Genomic DNA, 17,062 nt, shown 5'->3' on the forward strand with positions numbered 1-17,062 from the left:
CCACGCCTCTGTCAGTCTGCCCCAGGGCAGCTGTGGCTACAACAGTAGCTACCATCACCAAGTATGAATGAGGAGTGAATGAATAATGGACACAATGTAAGCGCTTTGGGTGTCTTGAAAAGCGCAGATAAATCCAATCCATTATTGTTATTATTATTAACTTGACTCCTTTAACGCGTTAACGAAGAAGACTTTACTTAAATAACACACAATCTGTGACATGCCGTAACTCTTTGACCTTTTTACCTGGTCAATGGGAATCAGCTGATTCTGATACGCAGAAAAGTGGCTTTTCACATCAGCTTTTGCATTGATATTCACACATTACTACTGTAAATACTCGCATTTCAGCACAAGGCTGCTTTTCTATGCTTTAGAATTCACTGGAATTATGTTCATTGCATAAATGCTTGAGGAGTTATAATTGTTGACAGAATGTCAGCTCTGGTGTTAAAGGATAAAAAATATGGAAAACATAGCTTTTCACCACTAGAGCTCAAAACATGTAACAATTTATGAAAATAACACCTAGAAAGCAATAGAACAACAGCGCACGAGAATAAATGCATTACATTTGTCAAATTTGGGGTAGTAAATACAGAGCAAATGATGCAAAATTTTCAGGCCTTTCTTTTGTAAACCTTTGTTTGCTCAGAACTTAATGACTGTGAACAGGTAAAGCTGTTGATTCTGGTGGTTTTTTCCAGGTTTATACCAGATACAGATCAAACACTTTATGGTCCTTGTGAATGAAGAAAATGAATGCACCTGAATTCATGTTGAAAATCATGACTAACCATCAAATGCTTTTATTGCATTAAAGCCTCCAGCGCCTGAACGAACTCACAGGGCGAGAATGTAATCTACTTACAAACCACAAACTTTAGAATTGATCGGAACAATCTTCCAACAAAACAAAAAAAAAGAATGAGCAAAGTTGGAGCGACCTTTTACACCTGAAATGAGCTTTTCCTGCAGTTGCTCTTGTGCTGACACATAAATAACCTAAGGTAGAGATGAAAGTGGAGCCTGCATTTAAATGAAGAAAGTTCAGATCCTCATTTAGATCTGTGTATCTAAGGGTGATCTGTTTTTACAACAAGCCAAAGGCAAACACAATAAGACACGTGTCTTGCATTTGCTGGGACTTTGGATTGTGTAGCCCCCTGAACACCAGATGAATACAAGATGCACAGAAACTTGCAGTCATGCACAAGTGTGGTCTGAATTCCAGCTTTCCAAAAGCTGTGCACGCTGCATTTACCAAGCTCATGTGCTGAGCATAGCAAAGGCAGATGCAGCACATGTGCAGTTATGCACTGACTTTAAAAGATGTATGAATGAGATTTTGTTGTTGTGGCTCTAAAGTCTGATTTGCACAAAGCTCTGCGAAAACAAGTGGTATTTGTTATTCTTGTTGCTGTTCAGCCTTAGTTTTACCCTTAAAAAAAATGAAAAAGAAATGTCAGCTCATCATGTCCAGCATGCAGACCTGAACTGACGGGTAAGCTAGTTTAGACATGATCAGGACATGTAGATGAAGACAAAGACTTGTGCAAATCTGCTTAAATCTTCCTTCTTGAAAAATGGACATGTGGGTAGGATGGAGTAAAACACAAGCTTTTCTAGATCCACCTAGTTGAGCTTAACAAGTTAACCAGTCGAAAAGAAGCCCCTCCCACAATATGCACAGTTGTCACAAACCGAAAAATAAAATTGTCGACTTAAGGAATTCCAACAAGTTTTTTTTAATTATTATTTTAATGTCATTATTGTGATCAGCACTAGATATTTTGGGTGTAAAGTTGGATTTTTTTCCAAAATTATAGGTTTGGAACAAGTGACCACTATAACCAGCCTCCAGTGGTCATTTAGGGAACTACAACATTTGGTATATCTACTGTAGGTGATCTTAAATTGAGAGAAAAGTCTAAATTTTAAGTAAATTCTTACTAACATATGACTTCAAAAGCTATTTTAAAGGGAGGAAGTACACATTTGGTTTGAGATATTCAGAGGAAAGGTTCTTGTCAGGTAGGGTTCCCACTCTGCCCCACCCAAGTGTCCTTCGGTAAATGGTATAGTGGTGTATACGTATATAATGCTTTTCTAGCTAGATTAAGGCTTAAAGTTCTTCACAGTCACCCACACCCACATTTACACACCAATCGCAGCTCTGCTCTCATGCAAGGCACCAACCTGTAAACACCAGGAGCAATTTGGGGTTCAGTGTTTTGTCCAGAGACACTTTGATGCATGGGTAGGTAAAGCTGGAACTGAACCTCCAACCTCATGATCAGAGGTCGACTGCTCTTAGCCACCTCACACTTTCAACACACGTTCAATGATAAGTCTATGTAATCATGTGTATAAGCATGTTTTGGGTTTCTATGTTCAAACCTCTCGCGATCATGTATTGCTACGCACTTTTGAAGGTCGTTTTCAGGCTCTAAGTACAAATTTCAACAAGTGTTGAAAGTTAAACTAGGTCAATGTTTGACCAATTAGGGACTCAGATTTGGGAGTGACGCACGGATAACATTCCTTTTTCTATTCACGGAAGTGAAAACCGTCTGAAAACTGTTTTAAAAAATGTTTGTTTCCAAGCAAAATAATATGACATCAAGTCTTTCATTTGTTGGAATAAAGATGTGAAAGAAAAAGCCTGGAGCAAGATTTGCGAAATTTCCTCCGCTTTGACAATTTGCACCAAGTCTTGTCCAACTGTAGGTTGTGGACATCCGCTAGTATTGGGTCGCGATAGTCCAGTGTGAACACCTTATGCTAAATGCATGTTCAAGAACATGCTAAACGCGTGTCTTAAGAACACGCATCACATGACTGGTGTGAACATAGCATGAGACTCGGAAACCCTCTGCCGTCGTTTGAGTGTGAACAGGACCGTGACTGTAAATCGCTTCTGGTCTTAAAAAAGGTAGACGTGCGTTGTATAACTAGATGCCATTAACCATTTTAACCGTCCTGGATGGAGCTCGTCCCAGCTTCCAAAAGCCCAGAGGCAGGACACTCTTCTGCTTTTAGAACACATTGCAACACACGCTCAAGCCTCATGAGGCGAGACATTATCCGACAGATTTGTTTTTCATATTTATTTCTGAACAAGTTGTCCTGTCAGAACCTTTTTTTTTTCCAGCATCAGGATTTTGCAAAAAAAAAAAAGTTATGTACCGTAGCAATAAAAATTTTAAAAAAAAAAGTGAATGACCCTCATGATGTTGCAAACTTCAAGTTAAACCTCACTCAACCCCAAATCCTGCTCTGCCATAAAAGCCCCAGGTGCTCCGGGGGATGAACATCCTCCCACAGCAGACATGCTGGCTTCCTGGATTTCTCTCCCCAAGCGTTTCGTTTCACTCGATCCTGAACCAAATCACGATGAAAAGTGACCCAGTAGAGCATTGAAGCTTCCAGATTTACGAGGCCGGCGGTGAAGGATGAAGGTTCTGTAATGAAAACATTGTCCGGAGGTGTCGGGCTGGGAGCCAGGGTGTTAGTTGACTTAAAACCAGTATTTGCTCTGTTATAGCACTGTCCCTGGAGGAAACGCCTGCATTGTCTTGTTGCTCTGTGTCCGCGAAGATAGCCTGTGCATGATTTATGATGTTAATCTTTACATCACTGTTGAGCCAATGAAAAGCCATTAATCATCAAATCGCTGAAGAAATCATCAATATTTTACCAAAAGAGCTCAACAGAACTGTCCTTGGCTTCCTGCTGACCTTTACAGTGGGCTTTAGTCCGCTGAGCTGAGTGCACTGCTGGGAGTTCTGGGGATTTTTTTTTTTAACAGATTGAACAACAAACAAATGAGCTGGACATATCCAATCAGCTTTCTAGAATGACCTCACCGGGGATAATGATGGGAGTGGATGGGCTTCATCCTCCATCAGGATGATGGAGTGAAGGGAAGCTGTGGTAACGGTTTGCCCTCAATTGTACGGTAGAGAGGGAAGTAAAAAAAAAAGGGAGGCGCAGGGCGAGCGTTTATGGGGCGGCGGCTTGTGTTTGGCTTACATTCAAGCACAGGAGGCTGCTCTTCTTCTCTGGTCTTTTGCGCATATGTGCTTATGGAAAAACCTGCAGGGATATGACCATGTGGGTAGGGACAGAGAATCAGGACAGCTTGTGATAGTCTCGGAAGTTATGAGTTTTTATAAACCTTTGTCACTGTCCAGAGGCCTAAAACCACCACAGAAAGACAGTTTTCCATCCATCAAATCCATCAACAGCAATGGAAACAGATACTTGGGTTTCAGGAGATGTTGTGGAAAGGGACTTGTAGTTTTGTCCCATAAACACAAGATGCTGCTGTCGAGCTTCAAAGGCTGCATCATCAATTGTTTCAGAAGAGAGGTGTCTCGCTAAACGTCTGGCATCAAGGATTAAATCAATAGCTGTTTTGTTTTTGTTTTTTTAGCATTTGAAGCTTTTCTGAGTCCACTTCAGCACAGATCCTTGTCTAATTGGTCAGCCTGGAAATCAGCAGCAACTCATGCTGGTTAGCAGGCAGGACAATAGCTTGAGTTACAGTTACACTTGGAGCGTGAACAGTAAAAGATAACTCGTTCATATTTGGTGATCCAGCTGAAATTCAGGAGCAACGGAGAAAAAGTGAAAAATGTGGAATATTTCAAGTCGCAAGAAAAAATCTTTGACTTTGAATGCAAGCTGTCACGCCTCTGTGTGAACTTCAATGCTACTCGTTAGAACGCTTTTTTAAGATTCTGATCTTTCTTTTATCTTTAAGAGCATACAATAAAATAAGAGTTATGTTTTTAGACAGTATAAAATTTAGAGTAATGGCTTTTGGCCTTCAGTCATACTCTCTCCTGCCGCTCACATTCACTTCCTGAGCCGCTTCCCTGCACAACGGTTCTATCACTTCTCTGGTTAGGAATTCACTACAGTAGCATATTTAGACAGCTGTAGGCCCAAAAGCTCCTGGGGAAGAGTCTTTTTTTTCTTATTTGTATGGAGGATAAAATGAAAGCTCATTCACTGCAGTTCCTTCCTGTGCTGTAAGTCTTCAGTTAAATTTCCAAATGTGTCTTTTTTTTCCCCTCCCACAATCACCAGGAAAAGCTCCACACCAGCCATTAAGAAGGACACTTGAGCTCTCTTTCATGAGGGTACGCCTGGTGATTTTGCTATGTAAACTGTGAAGGGAATGACTCAATGCAGGCAGGTTCCCTGTTCCAGCACTGAAAGGAAAGGTGTGGGCGTAGCAGCAAAACTGGACAATCTGTGTTCTTTTTGAAAGTTTGATAGCTCAGGGCCTGCAAACGATCAAAAGAAACACGTGCAGACATCTCACTTTGGTTTTTAACTCATATTTACTCAATTAAACCTTCATATTTATTACAGCTTTGCAACTTGTGAGAAAACTGTTCTGCAACTTCCAAAACAGTTGGAAGAAAAAAACTTGGAATGATAGAAAATATTGTATACAAACATTTCAGGTACTCAATTAGTTCAGACTAGTATTCCTTAGATATTTACACCAATGTTGAATAAATATTGACTAATATTTTTGTACCAGAACTGTGAGGTTTTCATTTTCATTTTGTGCTCTGTAGGTTGCCAGACGTTTTAACCACGTTCCGTTTTTTTATGGATTTAGGATACATGTACTCTGTGACAAGCGTGAATTTAGATTTTTAGTGAGGCGTTCCGTAAAAATAGGATCCTTGATAATAAAAATACATAAAGTTGCTCTATTGTCATTAACACATTTTTTCAATAAAACTTTTTCCCAACAGTTTAAACCTAACTTGTGGCGTCCCACAAGGGTCATGTTTGGGTCCTAAATTGATTGTATTTTTAAAGCATGATCTGTGGAACATCTTCAAACAACATCTTCTCATCTGAGCTGACATCAGGATCAAAACTGTACAGCTGGATAGCTTAGATATTGCTCGCCATTTTTGTTGCACCATGTTAATGTTAGGTTGGGATTGAGAGGGTCTATTAGCTAGTGGGAGAAAGTGTAAACTAATGGATGATGGCAAGTGGGGTGGGCTTACTTCGCTGTCCCACCCACAATTTAGAGGGGATTTTCTAATTAACACCCGCCGCTCTGCAGAAACAATGTCCTAGAAAACAACATACATTTTTTGGGTTTTTTTTTATTTTTGGCTCAAAACTGCATAATCTTAATTAAAAGACTATTGGGAACGCTTTTACAATATCAAAAGATGATCGGAGTGGGACTTTAAGAATATTTAGGGGTTTTGGAGCCCTGGCTTATCCAGTGTGTAACACCCAAAGCCGGCGCCGATCCTTTGTTGGCTTACTGAGGTGGTGAGCTGAGGATCTTTGTTTCACACAAGTCTGAGTGAACTTTAGCTCTAGAAGCAGCTGCCAGGCTTTATCTTCAAACTCTCTGTGATACGATACAGAGTCCAGGGCAGAACAAAGCATTTCTGCTCCTAATGTTACTATACACCGTGGCTTTCACTCTTGCCTGTTTGAAACCTAGTCCAGCCATAGAAAGAGGTACATTGAAAGAATGAGCTAAATCATAAAGGATATCCAGTTTTGGTCTTGATAGTTTCATGCTTCTAATAATTTCCTTGTTGTTTCAAAGATATATTTAATATTTTGTAACCTGGTTCTTTTGCTCCTCTTGCATCTCCCTCTTTTATTACGACCAAGTTTAGGTGAAGACCTGCCCACACTGAGTTTTTATATGAACTCGACTGCAACCACACCTTCTAGTTTGTACAGGGAGGCTTTTGATTTGCTGCTCAAAGTCAGGACTCAGTCTTATGTCCGTGTGGATGAAGAATTCACAGGACTATGAATTGATCTATTTCTATGCAACATTATGAAATTAGCTGTTTTTTGGGGATTCACAGTTGTTGGAAAGTGTTGATTAAAATTCATGTATTTTCCTGACTATGATGATGATAATATTTTATTTCTGACAAATGTACTTTAAAAGGAAATATAAGACAAAATCAAATCAAATCAAATACTACAATTAGCCAAATAGGAGCAAGAGAAAGTAAAATCTTCGTAAATCTCACACCATATCCAAGACACATTTTAATACCACACCCACGGCACCTACTATCTATCCTAATCCTGTTCCCTCTCTACTGAGCACACGTTTAGTTTCACATACCTATTAAGCACATTTAACTACACATTTAGATAAATATACACAGACACACATTTGCCTTGTATACACTTCTTTGGTTTCATTTAAATCTTAGCCCCACACACAGGCATCCCCACACAATTCAATTTATATTTGCAAATATTTTATAGATGGTTCAGTTTATTTATGTTTTATTTATATATATATTAAACTCTTTTATGTTTGGACACTGTTTTAAGTGTAAACTGGTTCTGTTCCACACCCTTGGTATATATAATATAGATTCCCAATGTTTTGTGAATATTAAATTTACAAATTATATTTTTCTTTTCTTTTAATGAAGAACTTATGTATGTTTTTTTTGGTAATAAATTGTTGTTTGTAGTCCAAATCTCAAAGTTTGAGTTTCACACTTTAAGTACTCACAAAACTGTATGAACACTGTCTTAAACTCAGTTTAACACGTTTTTTCAGCAGACTCTTGGTCAGAGCGAACACTACTTCCTTTTTTGTGACAGTTTATCCATTAATTAGTAGAATAAAAAATATTAATATTCAATATATCCCCTGCCTTCGCCCACATGTGGCCGGGATAGGCTCCGGCAGCCCCGTGACCCCGAAAGGGAAAAACGGCATAGAAAATGAATGAATGAATGAATGAATGAATGAATGAATATTCAATATGAGCTTTGTGTTTCAGTGGTAAAGTTGGATCCTTTAGACAGAGGACTTGCTTCATTTCACTAGGCTCCATTTACTTTTGTTTTTAAATGGGCTTCAGTGTGGAAGTCAGTGGGGAAATCTGAAGTTTTGCGGCTACACTGGCAACATTTGACTATTAAATGAACACAAACCTCTTTTTTGGGGGTTTTGCTGGGTGCTTTTGTCACCAAACTCCCTCAAATGAAAGCTCTGAGTTCCTGTCAGGATTTTCACCACCACTTTCTCGGGTTTATTGGGACACAAAAGTAGCAATGACACAATTGTAGCTATTTAGTAGACATAAGCCTTATCAGTTTACTTTACCATATAAACAGAAGTCTGTCTTAATCAAGGAAAATGGCAGCAATTAAAGTCGGGTGTGTTAGCTTTCTACAATGTGTGTAATGTAAACAAAAACCCCAAAAGACTTCAGAATTAAAGGAACAGCACACAATAAATTCAATGGATGTTACTGTTGAAAATAAGAAGAGTTCATCTTTTATTGCTTCCCTATCTGCCGGCCTGTTTTCACGATAATTGCAGCATAGTTTAACAGTGTTTTAGAGCCCGCTTTGTGGCGCTAAGCGTCCTCTGACCACCTTTTATCGTGTTACCATCACTCCCTCCGATCTACTCGGGGGCCAAAAACAACATTGGATGGATTTTAAACAAAGAAAAGCAGATGTTCCTCATAGCAACTTTTTAATTTTAGGGTTAGAAAGAGAAACCTCAGCTGGGTGAAGTGCATGCAGGGGAACGGACGTGTCTTCTGCGGCCGCATGGAAGCACTTGCGCATCGTGAACAATGAGCTTCTGAGACAAACCAGCCGCCTTTTCCTTTGGAGGTGCTCCCTATATCTGCAGCTGAATTGTGTCTAGCTTTGCAGCTCTGAGAGAGTTTTCCTTCAGAGCCTGGTTCATGTCTGCAGTCCAAGAAGAAAGGCCTGCTTGGCAGATTGGAGATTTGCCTTTTTTTTTTTTGAGTGTTGGAGTCCCATGATGTCACTAATTAGTCTTGGTTTTGGCTCCATTTGTCTGTTGGTCTTCTCTCTCAGGTTAGCTCTTACTGAGTCATTTTTCCATTGTACGTGTGATGCTTTCTTTTGCACTTCCTCCTATCATCCTCTGGGTTGTTCCTTCCAAATTGCTGTGGCTTGATCTCACGAGTCATATGGTTTTTCTGTGGTCCCGACGAAGTCCGATGCAGCCAGAGAGCTTGTGTTACAGTGTTAATTGCTGGAAACAACTTTAAAATACACTTTTTCTGGCACTTGAAGAAGCGAAAGCCTATAGGAGTCTCTGAGATCGTCTCTAAAGACCTTAGAATAACTACAAGTGTGCCTTGTATCATGGGAAAAGCTTTTTTCTTTTGGTCAAAAACTCATATTTTGAAGATTTATCTCACCACATTAGGGCTTCCTGTTTTCTTTGCTCACCATGAAACTTTGAAAGCTGCATTTATTTTGAAATGCAAAAAGAGACGGAAACAAACGAGCCCCTCAGACAGGAAGGACTTTGCACAGAAGATGGATGAGACGGACAGGATGCATGTCAAATGTGAGCAACCCCCAATGGAGCAGCCATGTCTTCTGTTTAGTTTCAGGGGACCAAAAGCCAGAGGATGTTGCAGTCAGAGCAGCCACGTGTTGTTCAGCTAGTACAGAGACCGTCTGCTCTTGTGGACACTTTAGGTCAATTTTGCCTGTTAAATACCGAACAACTGAGAAAACAAAAGTCCTTCAATGTTTTATGTTTTCATCCTCTTTTTTTGAATATCAGTCAGCTTTACTCTAGGGGGCCGGTTTAGCTCATGCTGGTTTGCGGTGCCTTCCATCCATGAAACCTGGGTTCGACTCCGGGCTGCTCCCTGTTCCCTTCTCTACTTCTGTGGCGGTCCCAAGCCTGGTTGCTTTGAGAGGGTTGCATCAGGAAGGGCATACAGCATAAAACATTGCCAAGTTTACCATGCAACTCATTCACTGTGGCGACCCCTGATGGGAAAAAGCCAAAAGAGAAACAACAACTCAGTTTAACTCTACTCTTTAAATTCCTTTTTTCTTGTTTACCATAATGTCAAAATGAATGAATAAAACAAACAAACAAACAAACAGATTTGACTGTTAAACATAATTTTCATTTAGGAAAACTTGAACCTTATGAATTAAAGGCTCTCTGACTGTGTGGAATGTAAGCAATTGTAAAGTTGATTTGTATCGTTTTTAAATCGCCTGAGCTGACGCCCCTCCTTTGGCGAATCCTCAAAAAGTCTTAGAAGGCCTGAAAATGTACATTTTACTTAGATAAGGACTGAAGAAGCCTTGAATTGTCTTACATTTTGGTCAATGGGTCTTATTTTTTTCTCATCATCCCCATGTGACTTCTTGTCACTAGAAAAACATTTCTAGGATACGCTGTCATAAGGTCGTGAACTTGTCGTAAATCATATGACCTCAGCTAGTTCATGGTTGTTGACGCGGGAAAATGGCGACGTGCAAATAAAAGGAGAAATGGCTCGTATGTATGGAAATCTTGAAGAAGCCAACTGCTCAGTTTGCAGAAAGACATTTAAACTTGGCACCATGGAGATCAAGGGATTTAAATCACATGTGTAAATCGAGATATGGCACACTCTGTTTGTTTGTTTCTTTTTTCTTTTTTTGTGGTAGATGCTGTCTTGAATTAAATTTAAGAGTTTTTTAAAATGTCCCCACTGGAGACCTCCTATTTTACCCGCAGCACACCCACACCACAATATATAGGTGGGATCGGGGAGGAGTGGACGGTCTTCACCCGCCAGGTCCTCTCATCCTACACGATAATGAAAGGAGAAGCCTTCAGTGTGAAGACTACTGATCATCTGTGCCGTCTCAGGTGTAGGCTGTACCTTAAAGGCATGAGAAGGGAAATCTTGACATTTAGTTTTCACAAAACCAAATCCAAAAATGTAAAAAAAAAAAAAAATCTTTGATTCTAAAATGTATTTCATGCTTAATTTTTTTGTTAAAAATGGCCAAACTACCATTTGTCTCTTCTTTGTTGTCCTACCAAACATTCTGGTAATCTTGACATGGTCTTTAGGTCATGCAGGTTCTGTCCAGCACAGTACCTGACCAGTTTCAGAGGAATGTGTTTTTTGTTTGTTAGGTCAGCGAATGTTGACCTGTGAGTCACTCAGCATAGAAATAAGCCCAACCCAAACATCCAAGTCAAGTTGAGTCCACTGATGACGCAGCAAGAAAACAGTTCTTTATTATTTTAGCGCTTTAAATAGCCGCTTTATTAAACAGCATATGGAGAAAACCAAAGATAACAGCAGTTTAAAATGAATAAAAAAATAATTTTGCACAAACGCCATACAAAGTCATAAAGGACTGCAAAGTGTCCTTAAGGACTTTTACATAATACCCTGCAATGACCCTAATCAAAGGGTGCAGCTTAGACTAACTTTGGTTATTTTCAGTATCTAGTTCTTTTTTGTGAAAAAAACAAAACTGTAACATGTCAAAAAGCAGCAGATTTAGTGCTCAAACGCAATAGATTCAATTATATGATCAATCATTTTTAAAACCTTTTTATAGAATTGCCGTTTTACATTTTTTTTTGTTTTAATAAATGAATGTTGAATAGCTTTTTAAGGGGAAACAAGTGTGTCATGATGTGACTTTCTCTAACAAGTGTTTCATTTTGTTGACAAATAACTTTGTTTTACTTTTGATGCCGGTTCTAAAATCTCAACATGCATGGTATTCTATTTATGTTAGGTTTGAAATTCTCGATTAATTTATTCCATAGTTACTACGTATGAATGTAAACATTTGTCTTTTTTAAAATTTATACTTGATCAGATGTTTTCTTAAATAATTGCTATAGCTACAGTTAGCCACCAGATGTCGCTGGTTTGAATAATTTTGATAAAATTCCAAATAAAATCCTTGTTTTTTTCTGGTTTTTAACCTTTTAACAGTAGAGTTTTAGCTCCAGCGTTGACATGTTTTTGGCTAGCTCTTCATCCGTTTATGCAATTAATGTAACTGCAGCGGATTCTGAAGCGGAGAAACGCTGCATTTTGCTGATCTAACAAAACTTTGCAGCAGAACGTTTGTGAAAATCACTCTGATACTTAGAAAAGTTAGTTGTACTCATTTTCTGTCTCAACACTTTGCAGAACCGTGGCATTTATGCTAGTGCCTGCGCTAACAAGATTAACTCCAAAATGATTTAAAGACATTTAGTTGTAAACAGGAAGTCACAATATATAATGTGTGGAGGGTAAATCTTTATCTTGACAGCATTTTACTAGCAACATAGATGAATGACAACAAAAAATCCTAAAAATGAGTTGTGTTTTTCTTACCTTTGAGAGGTGAATAGAAAGTTTGCTACCCGCAGAATTGGTCTTCTGGCGTCTGAAGTTCAATGATTTTAAATCTGTTTTCGACCAAATCCAAACAGAGAGCAGCTGGATGCTCAAACCAGCTCCTGAAACTCCAACCTTAAATCCCGCCTGGGTTGATCTTACTGCTGCACTCATCTGTTAATGTAAACACAGTGGTCGTACCCACTTTAAAGCCATCTGGTTTTACTGATTTCCTCAAGTTTGGTACAGTTTTAGAAAGCCATGTGCAAACTTTTGCGAGAACCTATAATTTCCAGATGATGGAGTTATACAGTCTGTGTTCTGTGGCACATAGGGGGGGGGATCAGCCTGATGCTGGCTGGTCCATAAATAAGCCACAGTCCTAGCCTGATCTGGATTTTGGTCCCACGCTCCCTTTCCTCCCAGCCCACCGTGGCAGGCCGCTTTAACCGACTCCAGTGGCTTTCCTCGGCTAATTTATGCCCATCCCACCTTTCATACCCTCTTTAAAATGTCACTGCTGCTTTGATGGGTGAGGGAAGGGGCTGTGTGGAATGGAGGTGGATGGGGAAAGCCCTTCCGCAGAAAGCCGCCGGAGCATTGCCTGATGGGAAAACGTGTACGAGCCTCAGGAAGCAGTAAATGTCAGGGGCTGATTCTTAACAACGTGCCATGTCCCTCCTTTGGGCCGCAGGCTCCACGTGGAGTTTTAGGGACACGCTTAAGCGAGATCACACCCTGCCCTCTCTGCTAATGCTTGGCTCCCTCTTTATGAAGATACAAACTACTGTTTTCACTTGTTTGAAAACTTTTGGGATGTATTTGGAAGCAGACAGGTGGGTTTTCTCTCATTTCTGCTCTGGATTGTCTTGTATTTAAAGACCCACTTCAATAAAAGTGGTGTTTTTAACATGTTCTTTTAGGATTTTTACATATACTTAAAGAAAATTCAAATTCAATCTGTGTTTGCATGGAGAATAAAAGGAAAAGAAATACATCTATTTAAAAAAGAAAAAGAAATTTTTAAATTTTATTTTAAAGAAAAAAAACATTAAAGAATTTCAAATTAGTTTTTAAACAACGATTAACTTTTAAATATAGGATTATGCTAAAAAAAACAGTAGTAACGCAATTATTATAGATTTTTTTATCATTTTAAAATGTTTAAAATGTAACACTTATTTTTATTAATTTCATGAATCAATACATTACCAAAAGACACAATTTTGTATTTTTTTCTCACATAAACTGTTTCATGCAGTCAGACTGGACCTTAACGCCACGAAACCAGCAGTGTGGCTTCATTTATTTAAAGAAAACACAGAAGACCTGTCAAAAGCTGTTAATGTCATTTCAATCGAGGCCATTTTCATTTGGGATTGTTTGTTTTTCACACATCTTCTGACCTCATTACAGAGTTTATTAGAAGACTGGTTTCCAGGTGAGAGTAACGAATGCACGTTTTTGTAGTTTCTTTAAAATGTGAAAATATAGATGGAAAAAGGTGAATTTACGCCAAACAACCACTTAAGATCTGATTCATGGATCATCACATTTAAACTTTCCAATAACTCAACAACTGCCTTAATCATCTGCGTGTCACCTCTCTATCCTTGTGAATTAATGCTTGAACAGTCTGAGGACATTTCCAGGAGTGCTGTGATGAAGAGACGTGGCTGTAAGCCGGTGTCAATCAGAGACATTCATTTCCTCCTGGGGTATTTGGTTTTTGAACTGGGGGCCTCGGCGCTGCGGCCTCCGTTTATTTTCAGTAGGCGCACATTCACAAAGGTGGGATGGATTTCCCCTTAAAGCAAATATCAGAAGGTTGTGGATTAGGGCTTAAATGGTGCGCAGCCTCAGCAGCGGCCTGTTGAAGATGTGACCATCCTTCCCCACCGCCGCCTGATGTCCAGCACATTCCTGACGGCTTTAATAGACACCAGTTTTGAAGTTTATTGTCTTTGAGGGCCAGTGTAAACCTGCTGGGCCTCTTGAGAAAAACGTTCGAAACCAAGCCGGGAAACCCTCCTCCTAGCTTCCAAGACCCACTCCAATCATTTTTGAACTATTTTCAAAGTTTTCCCAGTGTTCTTTTAGTTATGATGATTTCATATTATATAATTGTGCAGTTTTTAGAGAAAATCAACAAATCTGTGTCATTATCTATGACATAGTTTCTGCAGAGAAGCAGAAATTTACCTCTTGAGTTGTGGGCGGGACAGTTGGTGCAGAGCAACCCCCCCCCCCCCCCTCCTCCCCTCCTCGTTGCTGAGAGCTCTCTGTTTACACGCTCTCCTGCTAGCTTACAGCCCCTCACATCCCCAACTAGGGCTGCGTGATTTGATATAAACAAATATCAAACAAAGAAAAAAAAGCATCATCTCTATTTTACTGGAAGAGTTTTATTCAAATAAGAGTGAACGTAGCTTAATTTATACTGCAAGTTATCTCAATAGGAGACAGATGAAAACTTGTATGTCAGTTATATGTTGTATGTTTGGAAACACACCACAGAACGTCTCTCTACTTCTCTTGTCATGCTGGCCAAAGTTAATATAGACAAAAATCAAGAACAATGTAGGTAGAGTGGGCCTTTTTGGACAATGGTTTCTCAATGGTTTCTCTGCCAATGCATGTGTAACATTTAAGGTAACCATTTATTGGGGTTTGTCCAGTCTTTTGCTATTATGCATATTGCCATATTGCAACACATTTGTGATTTATTGCGCAGACCTACCCAAACCTAGCATTAAAAGGTGCGACAGAAATGGCGAGCAAAATTGGAGCTATCCATCCGTACAGTTTCGAGCCGAAGGCCAGCTTAGACGAGGAAAAGAAAGAGTTTTTTTTTTTCAATTAAAAAAAAAACTCCAAAATGCCATTTTTAGCTTAATTTTCTTTATTTCTGTTCTCAACGATCAGAAAAATGCTACAAAAACTTGATAGAAACAACAGTTTCATCGGAAAGTCTGTCCGTGCAAAGAGTGCTCTCTCCTAACAAGCCTTCTCTAAAAAAAGAAATATGGGGATTTGTCCCTCCAGGGGACACCTGGCTCGTTCCCCACCTCCATGGTGTAAATGTTAACCCTGGCTGCTATGAAAGGCTCTATTGAAGTAGACCTTTAGCTCATAAACCAAGAGAGAAAAGCAGTCACGCTGGCCTGTCGTGATAGCTTCAGAGCATTTACATGGGCCTCTCTTTGTGAAAAAAAAAAATCAATCTTTGGCTGGAGCTGCATAGAGGGCCACGTCGTGCCAAACGTACGACCTCATTTCTCTTCATGCGTGGAAACGTAAACTTGTTTATGAGGGTCTGTTCAGCGGCCCCTCTGGAAGTCTCTCTGGAAATCTGGTAGATTTGAAAACCACCGGGGCCAAAGAGGACGACTGGCATGAGGGGTTAAAATGGGAAAATGAGGGAAAAGCAGAAACAGCAGACGAAGATCTAAGATAGGAAAAGAAACGTGTTTTTCTGCGTCTGTCAAGTCATTCTTCCTACTGTCTGCGGTGCTGCAGTTGGCTTGGGTACTTGTTTGCATAAGCGTGCTCGAAAGGGACGTGTTTATTGATTGGCTGGTGCGGCAGACCTGAAGACTCGTGGCACTCGGGGTCCCCCCCTCTCCCGATTATTTCCCCCAACTTCCCACCATCACACACTAAAAAAAAAACTTAAAAAAACGCCCCCTCCGTTCCCTCCCTCCCCTCCCTCCCTCTGCACATGCTACTCCTGAGGAAGAGCGGCCGTGACTCAGAGCAGAGACGAAGGGCGAGCAGGCAGGACATGCGGAAGGACCTGTGGAGGAGGACCACGAGCATCGGACACACAACCGGAGACTGTGAAGAAGCATGGAGCTGCAGCTTTCTTCTAGCAGACTTCTGGTGACAGCTCTTCTCCTTCTGGTACTACCACCACTGCTCTGGCATTCCTCTATGTCCTTTTCTGTCTTTAAGGTCCATTCAAATGTCTGTCTTTGGAGCAGAAAAAACAATGAGTTCTGAATAGATCTGTATGGTCTGAACTTCAGAAGCTATCATTGAGTGGCTTTTCAAGCAAAGGGATCGAGCAGATGTGTGACTATCAAATGTCTTTCTGACTTTAAAAAAACGGCTATTGTGTGTGTTTTGACACATTTCTTGAGGAGAGGGCACCGGAGTCGGGTTTCTTTTCTCCCGTTGAGGAATTTATAGTGTAGAAGGGAGATCTACTATCTTGTGGTTTCTTACCACCTCCTGTGAAACTGTGGCATGTGCCACCCTGGGGAGTTTCCTCAAGGTTATGGCGAGCTGCACCAACCGCTCCGTCAAAGATACCGTGTGGTCCAGTTGAAAAACCTGAGTTGGGAGGACTCCGAGCTGATGTCTGAACCTTTTGATTACCGGATCCAAATCACAGAGGGACATCCGTCCAACTCGAAGAGCCTCCTCCATGGGAACAATCGCAGCACAGTCAGCCAAAGCAACGTCTTCATCCCCATCGCTCCATCATGCACCGACTTCCTTTCCTCTCTCCCCACTGGCCTCTTTCTGCCCCCGGCCGCCTTGGCTTTGCAACAATCAGCTCTTAGTAGTAATTGAGTGCAAAATGTACTGATTGCTTTTCAAAGGGGAACCAAAGTGGCACCCAAACGGGCTGCTCAAAGTACGGTTTGAGTTTATTTACTGGGATCCAAACACTCAAAGTAAGCTGGCTTGCGCTCCACTGCCGAAATGTTTGACTGCGCGTTCCACTTATTCTGTTTGCCTCCGCTGTTTCTCAGGCGTCATCGGCGCTGACAGACATTTATATCAGTCCCCAAGAACTTCTAATATAGTAGAGCCTCCGCCCCTCTCCACGAGGGCTGTTTTTGCTACCAAGACCCAAGGAAAATAATCAGAGG

At 40.4% G+C, this 17,062-nt stretch overlaps 1 protein-coding gene across 5 annotated transcripts in view; it reads left to right on the top strand.

Annotated features, from left to right (window-relative positions):
- The window catches only part of adamtsl3 (ADAMTS-like 3), a 126,747-nt gene that overhangs the window by 65,137 nt on the left and 44,548 nt on the right, over positions 1–17,062 (top strand). For 2 of the 5 annotated variants that reach the window (XM_023965894.2, XM_078936404.1), the window contains exon 1: positions 15,921–16,085. The exons of 2 other annotated variants lie outside the window; for them this stretch is intronic. In XM_023965894.2, coding sequence (XP_023821662.1) covers positions 16,032–16,085 — 54 coding nt within the window. In that variant the 5' untranslated portion in view covers positions 15,921–16,031. Of the gene's footprint in view, positions 1–15,920; positions 16,086–17,062 lie in introns of those variants that run through there. One more of the 5 variants, XM_078936405.1, reaches the window with a different exon arrangement.

The sequence above is a fragment of the Oryzias latipes genome, chromosome 18, assembly GCF_053564925.1.
Source record: "Oryzias latipes strain Hd-rR chromosome 18, Olatipes_Hd-rR_3.1".
Taxonomy (NCBI): Eukaryota; Metazoa; Chordata; class Actinopteri; order Beloniformes; family Adrianichthyidae; genus Oryzias; species Oryzias latipes.